The 19,864-nt window shown below is 41.4% G+C and overlaps 1 protein-coding gene across 25 annotated transcripts in view; it reads right to left on the bottom strand.

Annotated features, from left to right (window-relative positions):
* SYTL2 (synaptotagmin like 2) overlaps positions 1 to 19,864 on the bottom strand; it is a 131,613-nt gene that overhangs the window by 39,639 nt on the left and 72,110 nt on the right. For 12 of the 25 annotated variants that reach the window (XM_051821084.2, XM_070076382.1, XM_051821075.2 and 9 more), the window contains 4 exons: positions 13,658 to 13,739; positions 12,621 to 12,735; positions 9,272 to 10,075; positions 4,778 to 4,849 (listed from right to left, as the gene is read on the bottom strand). In XM_051821084.2, the coding sequence (XP_051677044.1) occupies positions 4,778 to 4,849; positions 9,272 to 10,075; positions 12,621 to 12,735; positions 13,658 to 13,739 (1,073 nt within the window). Of the gene's footprint in view, positions 1 to 961; positions 4,850 to 9,271; positions 10,076 to 12,620; positions 12,736 to 13,657; positions 13,740 to 19,864 lie in introns of all 25 variants that reach the window. The other 13 variants (XM_051821065.2, XM_051821056.2, XM_051821060.2 and 10 more) reach the window with 2 other exon arrangements.

Consider the following 19,864-nt stretch of genomic DNA (forward strand, 5'->3'; position numbering starts at 1 on the left):
TAAATTGAAAAAAGAAAGGAAGAAAGAAAGAAAGAAAGAAACTACAAGGAAGGTGGTCACCAGTTATTGTGCAACTTTAGTTAAAATGCCCCAGGCAGAGAACACCTGTATCCTTTCATCGTTCTAACCAGTTAGCTTTTCATTCCTATTTGCTCTGGAGTTTCTCTGCTAAAACACACAAGTGTTACCAAGTATTGATCAGAATAGCAAAACGAGAGAGTTCCCATGATTATATGTGGGCTGCAACCAGTACCCCAAGCCCACTGAGATGATTAAGATCTTCATCAACTTAGCCAAAACTGAAGCCAAAGAAATGCGGTAAGCCAGGCAATGCCTTTAGATGGAAATAGGTGATTCCATCTGACCAGAGTCATATTCTAGAATGGGAAAATTCTGCAGATAACTGAAAGGAGAGAGATGCAATAAAAAATACCAATGCACAAGGAATCTGAGGGGAAGGAAAGTTCTAAACTCGCACTTTGTCCTGGGTGTTTAGCCACCATTGTACTAAAATACTGCTTCTAAATGGGAACTTTGTGCCCATTTGTGTCATTTTCTTGCCACAAACCTTACTAGAGACTTTTATGAGGATTGTCAATTAAGAAATTCTACTTCCAAGAGGAAAAAACCGACTTAAAGGTTTTAAACATAATTTCTATATCCAAACATTTATTTAAAACATATTTTTGAAGTCTAAACATTATAAAGGCAGGTTAATCAGAAGGTCAGACACCAAAACACAGCCTTGCAATAAAGCTGTTTCTATGTAATTTATTTGACTAGAGAATATAAACGAAATTTTTTGTTTTTGCTGTTAAGAAAGGCTTGGGAGGACTAAGTGACAAAAAGAATTTAGCACCATTTGGGATTATCAGATTAATATCAATTTTTAAAAAGTACCCTTTAATTCAGCATTCCATAAAGCATACTCATTATGGGACAAAAATAACACAGTGCTCACTGGAGGAATTTCTATAGCTTTCAGCATTAGAACCGGTGTTTCCCTCTGAAAAATCTGAGTCAGAGAAGCCTTCTTTTTCTTCCTCTTGTCTCTTACATGGTGATGCCAGAATCAACTCAACTCTGCTTGTATTGGTAGGGTTGTCTTTCTTTTTCAGGAGAACAGGTTGACTAATTGCTTCAAGAGATTCTTCACAACCAAGTTTCTGAAAAGCCCCTGCAACCTCATTTTCACTGTCCCTGTCTTCTGGGGGTTTTATAGTTTTAGTGGCCCCAATGTCATGGTCCACATAGAGTTGTGGGATTCTGGGGTTCTCACTCCCACTTTCAGAGCCACAAAGATCTATCAATAAATCAGTCACAGCTTCTTCTCCTCCCAACACTTTATCACAGTGGTTGACTTGAGATTCCAAACCATTACTGTTAACCCTCATGCCAGAGGCCTCTGCAGCTGCCTGGTATAAATGCAGAACTGCCCCCAAGGACCCGGCCTGTTCTGACTGTGAGAGCTCCTTGTTAGGAGTGTCTTCCTTCTCTGACACCTGGAGCCAGTCGGGAGGAACTTGAGAGGATTCTGTAAGAAGTTTCTCAAAACCAGTATCAAAAGCACTCTCAGTTACTGAGGGAGCCTCAGCCTTTTCTACTGTTTCTTTTATTTCCTCAAGATGGAATTCAGGAGTAAGTTGCTTGGGCACCTTCGTACTATCTGTTACTTTGGCTGGGAAAAGAGTCCCTGAATCATTTTCACATTTTGAAGAGGAGGTGTTAATTGTTTCCTTCATAAGTTTTTCTAATCCAGCACTGAATTCAAGGAACTCTGACCTGGGTTGAATAATTGTTTCCCTCACAATTTCTGCCACTTCCCAGGGTAGCTCCTTGCCATTCTGAGGATCAGTAGAAGCAGATGACCTAGGGGTCTGTTCTGATAGAGACACTGGGGTGGCTAAACAAGATCTAACTTCATGAATTTTATCAGGACCTACATTAAAGGAATAAAAAGCCTTCTCAGGAAATATGGTGTCCACTGTAGCCCACAGTGGGATCACTGCCTGGGAATTTGGGGGGTAACCTGCTGCCTGTACTCCTTCAGAAAATTCTTTCACTTCTCTAGGACCTGCTTCCCTCCCAGCTGGATAACTCAACCAAGATTCTGTAACTAGCTTCTGTAATGCAGCATTTACATTATCTGATGCAGGTTTGGGTGGAAGAACAACTTTCTCTATAGTCTCTGAAATTTCCCTTGGAGAAGGCAGTGCCTTATCCTGGGGAGCAAGATAAGTAACCCAAGACAAAGGCCTGTCTTGGGGAGAATTGTCCACATTCCCCAAAGAACCCTTTCTGTGGAGATGGGAAGGCTGGTCCAACGGATGAGAAAGTTCTGCAGCCATTTGAAGTAAGTTCTCCGTGTTGAGCTGGCACTCACCACTTTCAGTTTTCAGAGCAAAAGCTGTGTTTCCTGAAGCTTCATCCCTCTCTGGATAAGGAGCTATTATTTCTCCTTGATGGGCTGAAGTGTTGTCACTCTGTTCTATCCCTTTTTCAAAAAATCTACCCTCAGCAGGCTCAGAGTTTGTGCTAGTGGTAACGGGGTCCAAGTTGGTTTGCAAGGGAGAAAGTGAAGTTCCAGTTGTTTCCTTCAAGAGTTTGTCAAGTCTGGCAGTTAAGGTGTTCTGGTTGAACTTTGTAGGGGCTACTGTTTTGTCCACATGCTCATCAGTGACCTTAGGTTCTTTGTCTTCTTTTTCAGTATCAGCAAAATCTGTCTTCTGAGGCCATGTTCTATTTTGAGAAACATCTAGTTTGAGCACTTGTTTTCCATGAATTTTTTCACTAGAAGGCTGAATCGCTGGTGATGAAGCTTCTGAAAGCAGCTTCTGTAAGCTGTCATTAAAAGTATCTTTGTAGTCTTTAGAAACAACACTTGTTTTCACAATGGATTCTTGAATATCTTGACCTGAGTAATCCTCTTCTTTCTTGAACACTGGGGTAACATATCCTTCCAAATTCTTTTCCACATTTTCCTTTGATGATTCATTTCTCGACAACTGATCAGTGGATTCCCTGGGTAGTCCCAATGAAAATATGGTTTCATCTGGTAGCACCTGGAATTTGTACTTTGAATTAAATTTCTCCATTTCCTCTCTTGTCCTAACTTTTTTTTGACTCAGAAGTGCCTCTACTTCATGGGTATTTTCCTCTGATGACTTAATGCTATTGGATTCCTTGAGTTGCTGGCTATTAGAAGGCAGAGAATGCTTTTGGTTTATAGTGGTAGCATTCTTCTCATCATTATCTTTATAGTTTGGATTAGCTCCTAAGTCCCAAAACTTTTTCAGATTCTCAAATTGAGAGTGATTATAGACATGTTCTGCACTGGGTTCATCTATTCTTTCTTTCAGGGACACAACCTTAAAGTTGGTATTTGATTCACCAATTAGAGATCTGTCTTTCTCCAAAGAAGTGTATTTTTCATTTCCAACATTTGTGGAATGTGGCGGTGCTGATGAAGTAATGGATCTTATAGAGTGTGAACTGTCTTCCAGTGGCAATCCTTGTTTAGGTGCATCTATCTTATTCTGAAACAGAGACACTTTATCTGAGTGGTCAGCTGCAGGATGGATTTTGGATGGATCTGATCTTTGGAACCTGCTCTCTTTAGGTTTATTTGAGGAATAAAAGCTAGGGAAGTGGGATGCTTGATCATCCTCATCTAAAATGATTTTTCTGGCAGTGAACTTATTATATTCATTCTGGCTTGTAGATAAAGTGCCCGTGGAAGCACTCTGGGACATCGCAGCCTGGGATGCTTTAGTAGAGGGTTGTTTCTGATTAAATGACGATGTGGGTTCTTTAGGAGTTAATTTAGCAGTAGCTGTCTCTCCTTCCCAAAAGGATATTCTGTCACTCACTCTTTTGTATCTCTCTCTTAGCACTTGGTTCTGGGGAACGCCACCAGCTTCTTTTTGTAATTGAACCTCAGGCTTCTTCCAAGAGGATCCATCATTAGCAGCCTCAGGTGGCAGTGCAGTATTCCTCGGCTCTAAGGAAGCTCTCGGGGTAGAAGCATTTGCTTCTTTGTTCTTTCTCTCAGCTTTCATGTTGTCTTTCAATCTTGATTCTTGGACAGTTATTGAAGGGTCAAAATTCACTTCTGCATTTCCTCTATTTTTTTCATGAACACAAAGATGGGGGTCTTCCTCTCCCAAGCTGCCAACATTACTGTTGTGTGGAACTTGGGCTTCTGATTTGGATCCCTTGTGAACACTGTATGAATAGTTACTGGTTGGGGAAAATATTCCATTTCCTTCTTCCATGCTTCCTGAACCTTGGCTATAGTCCATATTTTTACTCGCTTGACCAGGGATGTCATAGATTTCAAATGGTTGCAATACAACTGGGCCTTCCTTTGGGGTGCCTTGTTGAGGGAAATTTATAGAGTTCAATTTGATATTCACATGATTATCATGGCAATTTCCAGAAGGCAACATATCTCGCTCTACCTGGAATGTTGAATCAGAATTCACAGGCTTCAAGCCAACTTTAGTGGATGGCAGGGTCTTGGAGTCATTTTCTTTTAGACCAGTGTCATCTGCCACCATGGAAATAGCAACTTGTGATTCCGAGTCTGTTTTTAGTTTGGACTCCTTTCCTTGGGGATATTGGAAGGATGACTTATTGCCATCAGAATGAGAACTTCTGTTAAACCAGTCTAGGACTTTAGATATGGAATCATCAGTTGTTTTCCTTATCTCATTGGCATATGGACCAGAGCTTGAGGTTGTCTTAGTGGTTAGAGTGGTAAGAAAAGGGGGCTTACCTTGCTGATGGTCTCTAGAACTGTGATCTGGCACCTGAGATGGCTCAGGCTCAACACCATGAGACAGTTCATCTGCAACATAGAAATGCTTTTCTAAATAAGAGAATGCTTAAAGAATTATGATTCAATCATCAATTCTGTTTAAAAAGGTACTTTGTTCTTCCTACTCCACTAGCTGTTTATATCAGCATCTTTCATGGATTTATAACTTACATTATATGTAAGTCATCCTAATTAAAATATTCTATATAGGTGCCCTAGGACAGTGAAAGGAAGGTAAATGTAAACCCCTGGAACTAAAGAATATAGACCTAATTAGGAAATTTCTTTGAAATCCCTGGTTTATTTTAAAAATTAATGTGAATTTTGCATTCTGCTTCATGTATCATTTTTAGCATTAAGTTTCTCCTCTCTCAAGCCTTTGCACAAAACTGATACACCAAGCTGATTTTATGAGTTTACTCAAACCTCTCACAGTGTCATAAGCCCTAGAGGAGGCTTAAATGCAAATTTGAGGAAGAGAAATTTGTGTGATTTCAGGAATCAGAAAAATAATTTCAAGGAAGACTAAATAAGGAATTCCCTACAGAACATCTGAATGGGACAATGAGGATATTTGCATTCCTGGGTCTTATTCCTGATTTATTGAACCAGAACCTATAGAGATGGGGCCCAGCACCCATCTATTCTCGTGATTATTTTGCACACTGGAGTTTAAGAACCATGATCTCACCTGGCTTCCTCCGTTTTGTCCTATTTCCTTTCTGTCTGTAAGTTGGACGTTGTTTCTGTGAGCTAAATAAAAGGACTGATGGACAATGTGCTTACTTTCTGTTCCCCGATGTCAGGTAACTAATGTCAGGCTATAAGGCTGGAGGATATTTAAGTTCTTTCTAAGCTTTCAAGAAAGCAGAGAGACTTTTCCGAGCCTAGTCATGGGCACATAGTACATTTAGATGAGGGAACACACATTTTACTGAGACTTGTTAGGAATTTAGTTAAGGCCTTATAATTAAGGCTCAGATATTTTAGCGTTTCTCCTCTTCCTAAAAATGCTAAGCTATCTAACACCTGTAACAAGGATGTTCCTAAAAACTGAGATGAAAGTTTATAAAGTCAGCCACATTTCAAAGGTACTAGAAGGAATATCTGTTAATAAAAATCCAATCTTTAATTTTAATTGTCAACCTCAGCTAAACATGAAAATAAGGTTTGTACAATAATTGGTACACAGCAAATATTGGTTTCCTTCTTTAAGTGTGCATTGTATTATTAAATGTGTCATTAATTGTGAAATTCCTTTGAGAAATCTGTAGGAATTCTATGTTTATATACTATTTAATAATGATGGAAAAAATGTCTGATACACTGATTTCACTGTTAGTGAAAAGAGCAGGCTGGGCAACATAAATTCAATTGACAATTATTTTCATGCCTAAAAATCATTGGAAAGCTTTACAACTAAATGTTAGAAATAGTTAATGCTGAATGATATCATAGATGAGATTTTTAGAAATTCTGTTGCATTTATTCTTCTTAAGTGTTTACAGTGAAGGTTCTTGCTTTTAAATTAAGAATATTTTAAAAATTCAATACCAGGTAATATTTCATTTCCTTTGAAGAATTCTTCTTATCCTGGTATGATAATCAGGGTAATACTGGCTGTCCTAAAGCTCAGAGCTAATGTCAAATGCTAGTGATTTACTCACTCACAGTTAACTACTGTTTTTAGTCCTATTTTCTTTTTATGTTCAAGTATTTGCTTAAATATATTTTTGCAGTTTGCAAAAGGGGGAAAGCACGGCATTAGTGGGTGAGCAGAACTTTGTTTATAGGTATTCTCCGAGACCAAAAGGACTATCAATCAAAAAGATGTTTTCCTCCCAAATTTAACGGTTAGTTAGGATTTAAAGATCAGAAATCACAGATAAGCAACTACAAAACCATAACCCATGGAAAAGCAGGTGCAATTTCAAAAGTAGGAATGGAAGACCTTTTTAATATTGATTGTAGTAATGGGAATTATTATCAGAGGATTTCTTTTGGCCTTTCAATAAATATTTATGTAAATATTTCACAATTATTTGCTGATGTTTAATCGAATGTTAGTGATTTCCTTTAACATGAGGTTTTTTTTTTTTTGAAGAAGCAACTGCTCATTTTAAATTTTTTTTTTTTTTTTTTTTTTTTGACAGGCAGAGTGGACAGTGAGAGAGAAACAGAGAGAAAGGTCTTCCTTTGCTGTTGGTTCACCCTCCAATGGCCGCCGTGGCCGGAGCACTGCAGCCGGTGCACCACGCTGATCCAAAGCCAGGTGCTTCTCCTGGTCTCCCATGCGGGTACAGGGCCCAAGTACTTGGGCCATCCTCCACTGCATTTCCAGACCACAGCAGAGAGCTGGCCTGGAAGAGGAGCAACTGGGACAGAATCTGGCACCCCAACCGGGACTAGAACCCGGTGTGCCGGCACCACAAGGTGGAGGATTAGCCTATTGAGCCGCGGTGCCAGCCTAATTTCCCTTTTTTTTTTTTTTTAAGGTTTTATTTATTTATTTGAGAGGTAGAATTACAGAGAGAGAGAGGGTGAGACAGAGATAAAGGTCTTCCATCTGCTGGTTCACTCCCCAAATGGCCTCAATGGTCAGAGCTGGGCTAATCTGAAACCAGGTGCTAGGAGCTTCTTCCTGGCTTTCCATGCAGGTGCAGGGGCCCAAGCACTTGGGCCACCCTCCATTGCTTTCCCAGGCCATAGTAGAGAGCTGGATTGGAAATGAGCAGCTAGGACACAAACCGGCACCCATATGGAATGCCGGCGCTACAGGCGGAGGCTTACCTTACTGTGACACACGCCAAAACCAGCTTAAAGCCAGCATCCTTGGTTTTAAGCATTTTAGACAAATGTAGTCCTGTTCAAATTATTTAAAATGTCTTGTTGAGGGTGCCTTGTCTGTTAAATGGACTGACCCCCAACATAGATGAAACTGTAAGGCTGAGCAAAAGTGACTCAGGGTTAACGTAATACTAACAAAGGAGAGGGACAGCAACAGAGTTAATAGCTTGATTGTTGCTGTTGTAAATACTACTGACTATAAAGAAATTATCATAGGGTTGGATGCATACACACTGAAACTGAGGAAGAGTATACAGCATTATTTTTCTATTTCCATATATATATATATATTTTTTTTTTTTTTTTTGGACAGGCACAGTGGATAGTGAGAGAGAGAGAGACAGAGAGAAAGGTCTTCCTTTTTGCCGTTGGTTCACCCTCCAATGGCCGCCACGGCTGGCGCGCTGCGGCCGGCGCACCGCAGTGATCCGAAGGCAGGAGCCAGGTGCTTCTCCTGGTCTCCCATGGGGTGCAGGGTCCAAGCACTTGGGCCATCCTCCACTGCCTTCCCGGGCCACAGCAGAGAGCTGGCCTGGAAGAGGGGCAACCGGGAAAGAATCCAGCGCCCCGACCGGAACTAGAACCCGGTGTGCTGGCGCCGCTAGGTGGAGGATTAGCCTATTGAGCTGTAGCGCTGGCCCTATTTCCATATTTTTAAACATAAGAATTATGAAGTAATAATATAGGTATGAGAACATGGATTAAAGCATCCAATGAGAGTGATAAGATCCTCAAGACAGGGCTAGTTGGGGTCAGTGTTGTGATGCAGCAGGTTAAACTGCCACTTGCGATGCCTGCATTTTATAAGGGCACCAGTTCAAGTCCTGGCTGCTCCACTTTTGATCCAGTTCCCTGCTAATCTGCCTGGGAAAGCAGCAAAGGCTTAGGCCCGTGGTATCCATGTGGGAGACTGGATGGCGTTCTAGGCCCCAATTCCAGTCGTTGCAGCCATTTGGGAAGTGAACCAGTGGATGGAAGATCTTTCTCTCTCTCTCCCTCTCTGTGAGTGTGTGTCTGCCTTTCAAATAAATAATCTAAAAATAAATGAATAAATAAGTAAAATCTCTTTTAAAAGGGCTAGTTAACAGAGAACGGTGTTGTCCTCATTGCCTCTCAACTCACTCCATTTGAAGGAAAAAATTCTTTCAGGAATTTAAAGTCTAAGAACAAAGACTGGAGACCCTGAGCAAGCCAGTCTGGGCTTTTTCATTACAGGGACTCCAACTCTATTTTTCCATCTTTCAAGGCTAAGAAAGTAAAGATTTTTTTTTTTTGAGATTACAAGAAATACCAAAGTTCAGGAAAATAGTAATTGTTAAATTCTGCATTAGGTGAGAATTAATATGCTCATCTGTTAAATAATTCATTTGGTTGCATTTATAGCTTACTGCATAAATGGTCAGAAACTGCTATCCTCATTCTTATAGTCATAGGTAATTGGGGAAAACTTCCAAAGTCATTCAGAGGTATAAACCAGTCCCTGATGGCATCTGTCTAGCTAGAATGCCTAGGAGGTAAAATTCTGCTTCTTAATGCTGGCTGACTGGTCTGTCCATTCCCAGCACACTGGGTTAGTTTTTATAATCTGGTAGTGACAACTCTTACCAGCAGGGTTTTTGGTTAATTCTGACTCAAGCCTTGGTAATTCTGATGATTTAGCTTGGTGTTCATGGATGCCAGGTGAATTCTCAGTGGACTGTGGTCCTGTAGTTAAAACTTTTGAGTTAGAATGGAGCCCATGATTTGGAAAAGATCCAGAAGTCACTGGTGGATCTGCTTCATTTATTGATACACTTGGGCTTGAGGCTGAGAGAGGAAAAGGAAAAGGCTTCCCGCATGGGGAGGATGTGAGGTCATTCTGAAGCTCGTCTACATCCCCTGCAGCGTCTGTTCCATTCTTCAACCTGTCAGCTTCTAGAACACTAAACTCCCCCACTTCCCGGCCGTGGTTGAGCCCAGGGCCCTGTGGAAGTTCGTCCTTCACTGCAGAGAACCTCACATGCTTGAGTGGCTCCAGTGAGTTTAGGGAAGAGTCATCTTCCAAAGAATTCTCCTTCTCAGAAATTCTCTCATGGATGGTTAGGCCAGGTGACACAATTTTGCTCTTGGGTTCAAAACTGTGATTTAAACGAAGGGTCTCTGAGTCTGTGCTACTGGAACTGGAGTTGCGCTTGAGGATCCCTCTTGGAGCCCCTCTTGCATTCAGGGAATCTGTCCTTTGTCTGGGAAAAGACTGGTTATCATCTTGCTTTAAGTCATTTGATTTGTTGATCATCTTCCTGGCTTTTGGAATTGGGACCTTGATTTGGGATCCATTTGCAGAGCTTGGCAAAGTCTGCTTTGAATTCTCTAACTTTTGGCTTGAAATATCTTGGATAGATGAATTTTCTTTTGATTCTGATAATTCACCTGACAATCAGAACACATTAGGTGATATATCAAATAAATAGTAACTCTACCGTTTAAAATATCTATAAATAAGCTTAATCATGTTTAGTGGAAGGTAGTAAAATATTAAAGTTAGTAAAGTAGGTAGTGTAAGTACAGACCTAATGTAAAAAGCCTTCAAAATTCATGCATCAGAGCACAGAGAATTTTTTAGGGCAGTGAAACTATTCTGAATAACAATCGGGGATAACTGGCATCACATATTTGTCCAAACCCACAGGCCATATAACACCAAGAGTGAACCCTAATGTAAACTGTGGACTTTGGGTGATAATGGTGTCTCAGTGTAGTTCATCAGGTGTAAGAAATGAGCCAGTTTGGTGAGGGATGTTGATAATGAGGGAGGCTAGCATATGTAGGCATAGGGTATACACAACAGACATTTACACTTTCTGCTCAATCTTGCTGTGAAACTAACACTGTCCTACAAAATAAAAGCTATTTAAAAATTCACACACAAACATCGTACCGTATATAGACTGTGCATTTGAGGTAACAGTCCTTTTTATACTTTGGGGACTTTTACATGCAAACAGAATGTTTTTTTAAAAAATAATTTCTCAAAAGAGTCTTGAAGAAAAACACAAAAGTCACTTTAAAACTTCATATATGCTGGGCTGGCCTTGTGGTGTAGTGGGTTAAGCCATAGGCTGTGTCACTGGCCTCCCATATGGTGCTAATTTGAATCCCAGCTGCTCCACTTCTAATCCAGTTACCTACTAATGTGCCTGGGAAATCAGTGAAAGATGACCCAAGCAGTTGGACCCTGGTCACCCACATGGGATATCCAGATGATGCTCCTGGCTCCTGGCTTCAGCTTGGCCCAACCCTAGCTGTTTCTGCCATTTGGAGAATGAACCAGAGGATATAAGATCTCTCTTTGTTTTTCCCTTTTTCTCTCTGTAACTCCACCTTTCAATTAAATAAATCTTTTTTTTTTTTTTTTTTTTTTTTGACTGGCAGAGTAGACAATGAGAGAGATAGAGATAGAGAGAAAGGTCTTCCTTTTCCGTTGGTTCACCCCTCAGTGGCCGCTGCAGCTGGCGTACTGCGGCCAGAGCACCACGCTGATCCGAAGCCAGGAGCCAGGTGCTTCTCCTGGTCTCCCATGTGGGTTCAGGGCCCAAGGACCTGGGCCATCCTCCACTGCACTCTGGGGCCACAGCAGAGAGCTGGACTGGAAGAGGAGTGACTGGGACAGAATCTGGCCTCCCGACCAGGACAAGAATCCAGTGCGCCGGTGCCACAGGCAGAGGATTGGCCTATTGAGCCGTGGTGACGGCCTAAATAAATCTTTTTAAAAATTCATGTATGGAAATAATTAAAGGAAACTCAATTAAAAATTATTTGGAGATAGGTAAGGAGAAGGAAAGAGGAGGAGGGAGGGAGGGGGAAGAGGGGAAAAAGAGAGAGAGGGATAGTGAGAGAGAGAGAGAGAGAGAGAGCGAGCGCGAGGGCCTCCCAGGCACTGATTTACTCCTCAAATGACTGCAACAGCCAGGGCATGGCCAAGCTGAAGCCAGAAGCCAGTAACTCCATCCAAGACCTCCCATGTGGTGCAGGGACCTCACAACTTGAACCAACAACTGGTGCCTCCCAGAGTGCACATTAGCAGGAAGCTGGAGCTGAGAGCAGAGCCAGGACAAAAATACATGTACTCTGAAATGGCAAGCCAGGTGTCTTACCAGTGTCTTAATGGCTAGGTTATATGCCTGCCCCAGACTTTAATTTTTTAAAGAGAAATTCCCAATACATAAAACAAAAGAATTGTAAAATTAAAAAAAAAACAGGGAACATGTATCAGTGATTCTTTTTCCTATGAAATATTGTATATAAAGTATGCCCAATAGAAAATGCACTAATATACTAATATTAAAACTCTTGCTCTACTGTTCAGTTGTTAATTATCTGCCCCTTGACCAATCTTTAATGTTTGTGGGATGCTTTTACAATTGATTTTCAAGAGATTGCCTGGTCTAGTACTGGTATTTCCTCTCAATAGTATGTAAGCACAGAAAAATTACTTAAGAGAAAGACTTAAATCAATTACGTCAAAAATCTCATCAAATGTTCCTGGGCCACTGGGCTATTAATTACAGAATAGAGCAGTATAACATTGTCAAGCATCCCTTTGCTCTTGAGGTATCTTATTTTCATTTAAAACAGAGAACTGTGTCAGCATGTGGTAGGCATGTAGTAAATTTGTTAAGTGAAAGACTGAATGCCTTTGGTCAAAAAATTGCCCAATTCACTGATGAGGGAACCCAAGCCATGGAGATCAAGTAACAAGTGGCAGCTGCAAAACTGGAATTCATGAACTTCCAGTTTCTAAAATTTCTGCTTTCTCTCCCCTAGGGAGGAAACCAGTGGGCATAGCAGAGTAACAAAACCATCAGGACCTTTCACTTTCTCTTGGAAGTTATTTTAGTTAAAGGAACTCTGAGAATTTCCCCTAGTTCACAGATAACCAAGATAAAAATATCTAGTCCATAAAAGTAATATTTACCCTCCTTGGAAATCTGAAATAAACCAGCTCTTCCATTTTTTGACTGTTCATTTTTGATTTGCTGTGATAAGTGATCTTCTGACAACTTGGAGCCATTAAATGGATTCTTCCTTTGCTGGGGAAAAATATTATTTATTAAACTTATTTAAAAACTTATTTTAAATGGCATAACAGCAAGTCAGTGTTGACAAATGCTTATTCTCTCAAATATTTGATAGCTTTATCTAGTAAAATCTGTAAAATGGTTGTCCTGATTTATCTATTTAGCACAAAATTATCATATATACCATAAAATAAAATTGTATAAGACATATAAAATATTTCATGTCAGAGTATTGCAAAGTTAGATAAAAAACAAGCCTTCAAGTCAAGATACTGTTTTTAAGGTGAGAAAAATTTGGCCTTGGATATATCAAGGATCTGGTCAGGATCAAGGCAAACCTGGATCTCAAATCAGGTCAGATTCTCTCCAGTGCTCTTTCTACCACTCATCAGCTGCAAGATTACATTAGGAACTACAATTTTAGTTGATTCATCATAAGGATTTAGAAGACACTTAAGGTATCTTGAAGTACTTGTTAGTCACTACTATGATCATTAGTTCTAATGACGGGGATATCAGTAAATAGATTTTTTATTAATGTAAGATTGAATACCACTGTTTATTATCTGCAGTTTCATAAACTGGTAATTCCCTCCCAGAAGCATACCTCTAATGGAGATTGAGGACACTATGAGTAGGAATAAGGACTGACATGGAATAATAAGCCACTTTCCAAATGCCTATAAACAGCAATACCAAATTGCTCAGATTTTTACTCTCCAGGGCAAGAAATCTGGATCTTCAACAATGTAGCTACATGGTATTCAACAATTTTCCCACTACAAGAGTGACTTCTTACACTAAGTTGTGAAAATTATTGTTATCTAGTACAAAAAAACCCCTGCAAAACATTATTTTTGTGGTGCTTCAATAAAATTAGAAAAATGTCATTCCCACCAAAAAATTAGATGTTTGAAGTCTGGGCTCAGTCTACCTTGGCTGGAGATACATCTGATTTCCTTGTGTTTTCTTGGGACACATCAATCGTAGTACAAGCTGGATTTACCACATTGGAGCTGCAAAGGAAACAATTATTCAGAGAATAAAACCTCACCCTTTGAGGAAGCATAAGCCATGCCTCTGAAGTGAAAAGTTATTAAAGCAGGATAGGAAAGGAACTTTGTAAAACCAACCAGGGGGGCCAGCACCATGGCTCACTTGGTTAATCCTCCACCTGTGGCACCGGAATCCCATATAGGTGCTGGGTTCTAGTCCTGGTTGCTCCTCTTCCAGTCCAGCTCTTTGCTGTGGCTCGGAAGGGCAGTGGAGTATGGCCCAAGAGCTTGGGCCCTGCACCCACGTGGGAGACCAGGAAGGGGCACTTGGCTCCTGGCTTCGGATTGGTGCAGTGCCGGCCATGGTGGCCATTTGGGGAGTGAAGCAGTGGAGGGAAGACCTCTCTCTCTCTCTCTGTCTATAACTCTGTCAAAAAAAAAAAAAAAAAAAAAAAGTAAAACCAACCAGGAAGGGAGATGGAATTGGGGTCTAGAGATGATTATGCAATGAAGTAAAGGCAATAGCAGAGTAGAAAAGAAAGGCAACCATGAGACAAGATAAAGTCACCCATCAGAAGCTTTGAGGGCTTCACGGGGTACCAGGCACACTAGAGGTTTCCAATTTAAATTTGTGGAAGTGAACTTGTCTCAAAGTCAGAGGCTAAGATCAGATGCAGACTAAAAAGTGAACCTTTGATTTCACTGCTGAAATAAAGCTACAAGAGTTTTAGGGTTTGATTCCATACAGCAGGGCCAGTGTTTACTCAGGTTGGAAATAACTGAAGAAAATCTTGCTGAGGGGGCTGGCATTGTGGGGCAGCAGAGTAATCCCAGTTGCAGGGCTAGCATTGTGGCATAATGGGTTAACCAGCTGCCTACAGTGCCAGCATCTCATGTGGGCTTTAGTTCGAGTCCCAACTGCTCTTGTTCGGATCCAGCTCCCTGCCAATGTGCCTAGAAAAGCAGTGGAAGATGGCCAAAGTGCTTTGGCCTCTGTCAACTACATGGGAGACCTGAATCGAGGTCTAGGCTCCTGGCTTTGGGCTGGTCCAGCCCCAGCTGTTGCAGCCATTTGGAGAGTAAACCAGTAGATGGAAGACATCTCTCTCATACACACTCTGCCTTTCAAATAAATAAATCTTTAAACAAAAACAAAAACCCAAAGCCTTGGTGAGAGAAATGACTCAGCAAAAGGAGATGCCATGCAGGAAGGCTAGTGGGTATAGGCATCTTAAGGGATCTTTACACCCAAGCTGGATAAGTAAATTATTCAAATGCAGAGGGACAAAGACAAGTATTGAGAAAAGAGAGGCGGAATCTCTAGATTCCCTGTCTGATGGTTCCCTGTCTTAGGGAAAGGACAGCCAAACGGTGACAGCCCTAAGGCAAGAGTGAATGAAGAAAGTGAGTTAAGATTCCCTCCTGAACAACCATTCCCTTAGCCACTGAATGGAAAGGGCAACCTGTTCAGACTTCTTCCTCTAGTGGCTTTGCCGGTATAAGAGGTGAAGTCACAATTGATTGAAACCACTATGCCCTGTTAAATACCACCAGTTCTTTTAATGACACCATAGAGGGTGCTGACTTTCTACATGCAGCAAAAGAAACCAGAAGCCCAAGGAGGGAAGCAATTTGCCCCAAAGCCATAGGACATTGCCCAAGATTGTCACTAAACTCCTGGGCTTGATGTTCCTGCAGCTTTGTTTCCATTGCTTACTTCTGTACTTCAATCACTACTTTTGTATAGTTAATCCAGGAAAAGAAAGAATTAAAGAATTCTTGTGGGTTTGTTTTGTTTTGTTTTGTTTTAGAGGCAGAGAGACAGAAACCTTCCCATCTGCTGGTTTACTCCCCCAAATAGTCAGGTCTGGGCCTGTGACACAGCTGGGATCCAGAACCCAATCCAGGTCTCCCATGTGGGTGGTAGAGACCTAAATACTTGAGCCATTACCTGCATTAGCAGGAAGCTGGAGACTGGAGCAGAGCCAGGTATCAAACCCAGTTACTCCACCATGGGATAGTGGGCATCTTAATTAGCATCTTAACCACCAATCTAAATGTCTGCTCCAAGGCTGAACTCTTGAAGAAGCCATTATTCCTTTCACTATCCTCATTTTTCCAGGAAGGAATTACAGCAGATGAAACATAAGTGCATAAAATACAGACTGAGAGCCGAGTTGTAGTGTAGTGGACAAAACCACTGTCCACAATGCCAGCATCCCATATGGTTGCCAGTTCAAGTCCTAGCCGCTCCACTTTGGATCCAGCTCTCTGCTAATGGCCTGGGAAAAGCAGCAGAAGATGGCCCAAGTGTTTGGGCCCCTTCCATCCATGTGGGAGACTTGGAAGAAGCTCCTGGCTCCTAGCTTCAGCTTGGTCCAGATCTGGCCACTGTGTCCATCTGGGGAGTAAACCTGAAAATGGAAAACATCTATTTCCTTCTCTGTCTCTCTCTCTCTCCCTCACTCCTTCCCTCTGTAACTCTTTCAAATATAAATAAATAGGGGCCAGTGCTGTGGCACAGCGAGCTAACACCCTGGCCTGAAGCGCTGGCATCCCATATGGGCACCAGTTCTAGTCCCGGCTGCTCCTCTTCTGATCCAGCTCTCTGCTATGGCCTGGGAAAGCAATAGAAGATGGCCCAGGTCCTTGGGCCCCTGCACCCACATGGGAGACCTGGAAGAAGCTCCTGGCTCCTGGCTTTGATCGGCACAGCCGTTGCGGCTATCTGGAGAGTGAACCATCGGATGGAAGACCTTTCTCTCTCTCTGCCTCTCTCTCTGTGTAACTCTTTCAAATAAATAAATAAATCTTTTAAAAAAATAAAAACAAATAAATAAATTTTTTAAAATAAAAAAATAGCCTGATCAAATGGATGCAAGAATGAGGAGAAAAGGGGATTAGAGAGGAAGGGCAGGGAACAGAGTAGGCTAACAGAAAGACCCATTACAGGAGTCCTCTATTCCTGCAATAGGTGAGCACAAATTTGAACCAAGTTATCTAGCAGCAAAAGTGAAAAAGATATATGACCATTGATGAATTTAGTGTTCATACAATAAAAATAGCCAGTAGCTTAGGAATGGAAAACAAAATTTCAAATATTATCTTTTGTTCGTTTTTAAAATTTTTATTTATTTCTTTGAGAGTTAGAGACAGAGGGAGGGAGGGACAGAGAGAGAAAGGTCTTCCATCCACTGGTTTATTCCCTAAATGGCTGCAACAGCTGGAGCTGGGACAATCCCGAGGCAGGAGCCAGAAGATTCCTCTGGGTCTTCCACACAGGTGCAGGGGCCCAAGCACTTGGGTCTTATACTGCTTTCCCAGGACATAACAGAGTGCTGTATCAGAAGAGGAGCAGCCAGGACACAAACTGGCACCCATGTGGGTTGCTGGCACCACAGGTGGAAGCTTAGCCTACTGTGCTGCAGCGCTGGCCCCTCTTATTATTTTAAGAAGCCAGTGGGTGATAGAAGGAACAGCATTCTTTTAATATTTTTTTTTTAATTTATTTACTTGAGAGGTAGAGTTACAGACAGAGAGAAAGGTCTTCCATCTGCTGGTTCACTCCCCAGATGGCTGCAACAGCCGGAGCTGAGCCAATCCAAAGCCAGGAGCCAGGAGCTTCTTCCAGGTATCCCACGTGAATGCAGGGGCCCAAGCACTTGGGCTATCTTCCACTGCTTTTGCAGGCCATAGCAGAGAGCTGAATTGGAAGAGGAGCAGCCAGGACTAGAACTGGCACCCATATAGGATGCTGGCACTGCAGGCAGAGGATTAACCTACTGCGCCACAGCTTCGGCCCAGAACAGCATTCTTACAATAGAGGCTATGCTCAGTTTCTTGAGAGTGTTTCATAAGATCTCCCTTAGTAAGTAAGGCAGTCACATAATCAAGATCTGAGCCAATTTTGATGGTTGAGGTCTCCACACTCTTCTCCTACCATCTTCCTTTCCTCCTTGCAATCCCCAAACCCAAAAAATAAGCAGACCCTCTACGTTCTTCTCCCTCTGTTCCTGGGAAATCCTGGAAATTCTCAAGGCCCCAGCTTTGTACACCATGTTCTACTTAGAGATGAAACCACTACCTGTTCTGGTACTTATTTCATGTCTACTACACACATCATCCTGCACACCCATATCTCACAGAAAATTGGGAGATCCCTTAAGAGTATCATGACCATTATTATATCCCCTCAGTGCCTTCCACAGAACCTGATAAATGACTAAATAAATGAATGCCAGTGGAACCAGTGACCAAGAAGACAGCAGCAGACAGGTGGCTGGTTTAAAAAAAAAAATCCATGATGTTTGCCTAATTACAACGGGGCAGATTATTTAGGTATTAAACAAAATGTCTTTGTTCCAGCTATTCAGGAAGCAAGAGGAGAAGAAACAAAGCAGTCAGAATACATGGCAGAAACATACAGTGTTCATTGGGTTACCTTTTGGTTGGGATAAAGGAAAACTAGGAAGGATAGGAGCCTTGGTCAGCTACAGTTCATAGTCTGCTTAACTAGAAAAAAGTTTAAAAAATAATCTTGTGCCTCAAACTCTACAAATACATCTACTTGCTGATGGCTTGGCTTCTCCCTATGAGTGCTACCATGTTTTGCTTGCCTTTTATCGGGCAATCATCACTGTAGCAACTACCTATTTTGAACTGATCCTTGCAATATCTCCGTGAGGTATATATCATTCTCCCCATTTTGCTTCTGAGAAAATTCAGGCTTAGAGAGGTTAAGCAGCTGTCACAGAATTAGTTAGTGAAAGAACTGAGTGTTTGAATTTAAGTATGTTTGCCCCCCAAAGACAATCATGGCCATGCCTAGGCTACACTGCTTGAATTTTCTTGCATTTTAAAATCAGGACAGGAATCAAGTCTGGGTGATCCTTCCTTCACAGTGATTCTCACATCTGTCTCTCCTTTTCCACCTCTTCCTGATACTTACTCTTTTTCTGTCAACAGCATTAGCCTCACCTCCAGTACTCCTGACTCCCAAGTTTCACTTCCCTAACCTATCCAGCACTCTACACTTTTCCCTGGATCCTCAAAGTATGAAGTATGAGCTCCTCACCAAGGCATAAGAAATCATCCACCACCTATTCCAATGTACCTTGTTGCTCCTTGTTTCTGTTAGCCCTTCATGCCAAACATAGTAGTGTTTCTACTCACCATTCCCGAAATCTACTTGGTTCTTTACTGTCTGCACTCAACCTAGACCCCAGTCCCTCCCTGTAAGTGTTGTTTCTGTTCTCTGTCTGCCTAAATCATCCCTATCACCATCTTGAATCAGCTCATCTTGAAGTGAGTCTTCCTCATCTTAATTATTACAGCACATTTTATTGGTATTTTGGATTAGGAATCTCTCCCTGCTTGGCACTATTTGCTATCATGTGCTCTGAACTTCACATATCAGTGCATTATTTTTCCTAAGAGAATATGCCTCTTTATAGCCAGATCCAGTGTCTTTTGTTTCTTAGAACTCCTTTGAGGATAGTAGACTGTTTCCTGAACATAAAAGATAGTCAATACATTCTATATGATGAGATTTTTAAACTGTGAAGCAAGCCAAATCTCCCATCCCATGCTGTGTAACTTTCTTCTCTCAGGCATTCCTCAAAAAGGACCTAGCACTTAGACAAAATTGGTCTACTTCATTAAGAATATTTTTTACAACATTAGGCTAAGATACTGCATTTGAGTTCCTCTTCTAAAAATACCTGCATTTTAATATAAGTCTTTGAAGCCTTAACTAAATAGAATGAATGTCAGGTACTCTGGAAGGGTCATTGGAGACAAGGTAGAGTTTTCTAGAAGTCTTTAAGTCATGCCATATAGGCAGCTGGACATTGTCCCATCTTTTTCAATATCCTACCATGAAGGCCTCCCAAGCACATACAGTAACTTGAACAAGTTTTTGAACCTTAATCATCCAGTCTCTCTAAAACAATAAAAAATAATAGCAGATATCTTATATCTTCTCCTGCAGTATTTTTTTGGTTAAATATTAAAAGTTTACAGAATCAGAAAGACATTCTGTAAGAGCTTTTTTCATGTTTGCTTTGTTTTTCTCTCTCCCTTTGGACTGTGAATGTCTTGGGGGCCAATACTGTGTTTCAGTCCCAGCACCAGCACCACGCTGGTGT

This window comes from Oryctolagus cuniculus, chromosome 1 (assembly GCF_964237555.1).
Source record: "Oryctolagus cuniculus chromosome 1, mOryCun1.1, whole genome shotgun sequence".
NCBI classification, from domain to species: Eukaryota; Metazoa; Chordata; class Mammalia; order Lagomorpha; family Leporidae; genus Oryctolagus; species Oryctolagus cuniculus.